At 55.7% G+C, this 1,642-nt stretch overlaps 1 protein-coding gene across 2 annotated transcripts in view; it reads right to left on the minus strand.

The window, feature by feature from the left end:
* Nucleotides 1–483, minus strand: part of USP5 (ubiquitin specific peptidase 5) — a 9,746-nt gene extending 9,263 nt beyond the window's left edge. For both annotated transcript variants that reach the window (XM_007469397.1, XM_007469396.1), the window contains exons 1-2: nucleotides 347–483; nucleotides 31–97 (exon numbers count right to left, since the gene is read on the minus strand). In XM_007469397.1, coding sequence (XP_007469459.1) covers nucleotides 31–97; nucleotides 347–445 — 166 coding nt within the window. In that variant the 5' untranslated portion in view covers nucleotides 446–483. The remainder of the gene's footprint in view (nucleotides 1–30; nucleotides 98–346) is intronic.
* Nucleotides 484–1,642: the final 1,159 nt, after the last annotated feature.

Consider the following 1,642-nt stretch of genomic DNA (forward strand, 5'->3'; position numbering starts at 1 on the left):
CAGGGAGAACAGGACGGCCGTGATGCTCACCGATAGCCAGACGGGTGGGCTTCTTGCGGGGAGGGTCTCCAGTGCCTGCAGTTGTGTCTTCCTCTTTCTGCAACGAAGCAGGAAGGGCAGCGTCAGCTATGAGCACCAAGGAAGGTACAAATGAGGAGGATGGACGGGACGGAGTGGGCTAATCTCGGAAGAGAAAGGAGCTAAAAATCACACGTGCTGGGTTTTAATGACACCGACAGAAATAGCTGAGGGGGAAACTGAGGCCTGTGGGAGGTCAGGATGGAACAGACAGATTCAATACGGGGGCCCAGTGGGATGTGCCCGAATGTCCTCAGGCCTTGCCTACCGGGCGCCGGGTCCGCCGGAGGTGCAGGTAGACTCGCTGGCCGGTCTTGTTGAAATGTCTCTCCACATACTGTTTCCCAAAACCCAGGAATGTGTTCATGCAGATGTAGAGGCCGCCCTCAGACTCCTGCAGGACAAGAGGCAGGGGGGGGGAACACAGGCAGGATGAAGCCTGGCCAGGGGAGGCCAAGACCTGGAGTCCGAAACTGCTGGTTTCCAGAAGAAGGATCTGTCCTCAAACACCGTGTGGCTTTTGGCGAGTCACTCAGCCTTTCAGGACCTGGCACCTGGCTAAGAGTGTCCCCATCCTCCTCTGACTCTGACAACAACCCACAAGGACACCGGGGCTGAGCAACACCTATCAGTTACCATTCCTCTTCCTTCTTGCTCCTTCTCGGGAGCCCTTTGGTATACTGCAGAGAACTCCCTTTACCTCTTTCCTGGAGCCTAGAGATCCGGAGAGTGAATGGTGATCAACTACCATAGACTTGGAAAGCCCTCCATGTCAGACACTGAACCTAATCTAGGGACACCATGACCAACCCCACCCGACCTCCAAGATTCAGCAAACCTTCCAGACCGGAGGAGCACAGATGCCAGCACCTGAACAAGACACCTAAACCCGAGCTTGCCAGCAAGGCCAGACCTTTCCCTTCCCTCAGTCTACTAGGCAGTCGATCCCTGGTCCACACTGGTCTCCTCCTTCCTTGCCTGCTGAGGCCTGGCTCCAGGGGAACGATGCCTTGCTTGGGGCTCACAGCTGAACTGGGACCCAGTCTGGCAAGGACATGAAGTCCAGCAACCTCCAGTCACCGCCCTGATGCTTCACCCCTCCCGCCCCCGACCAATAACCAAATCCCCACTGAAGTCCCATCAACCTCCAACCTCAAAGCCATCCTCTTTCTAGAACCATCTATCAACACCTTCTCAGACAAGAACACATATGACCCAGGAAGAAAACAGGGAAAGACAAGTGTCCACTGTAAATCACAGCTGAGGAGGGAAGATGGGCTTTCCCCAAACTGAGCAAGTCCACCCGTGCCCTTGTGAAGAGAGTGATGGAGAAGGAGGAAATTGGACAACAGAGTCTTCCCTCAGATCCAAGCAACAACAGGCATCTTCTTCCTGGAATTAAAGCCTCAGTGGCCTTGAAAAATTCTCTGCTGTGAGTTAAAAATAGGGCACCGGGGGCTTCCCTGGTGGCACAGTGGTTGAGAGTCCGCCTGCCGATGCAGGGGACACGGGTTCGTGCCCCGGTCCAGAAGGATCCCACGTGCCGCGGAGCGGCTGGGCCCGT

This window comes from Lipotes vexillifer, unplaced genomic scaffold, assembly GCF_000442215.2.
Source record: "Lipotes vexillifer unplaced genomic scaffold, Lipotes_vexillifer_v1.1 scaffold395, whole genome shotgun sequence".
NCBI classification, from domain to species: domain Eukaryota; kingdom Metazoa; phylum Chordata; class Mammalia; order Artiodactyla; family Lipotidae; genus Lipotes; species Lipotes vexillifer.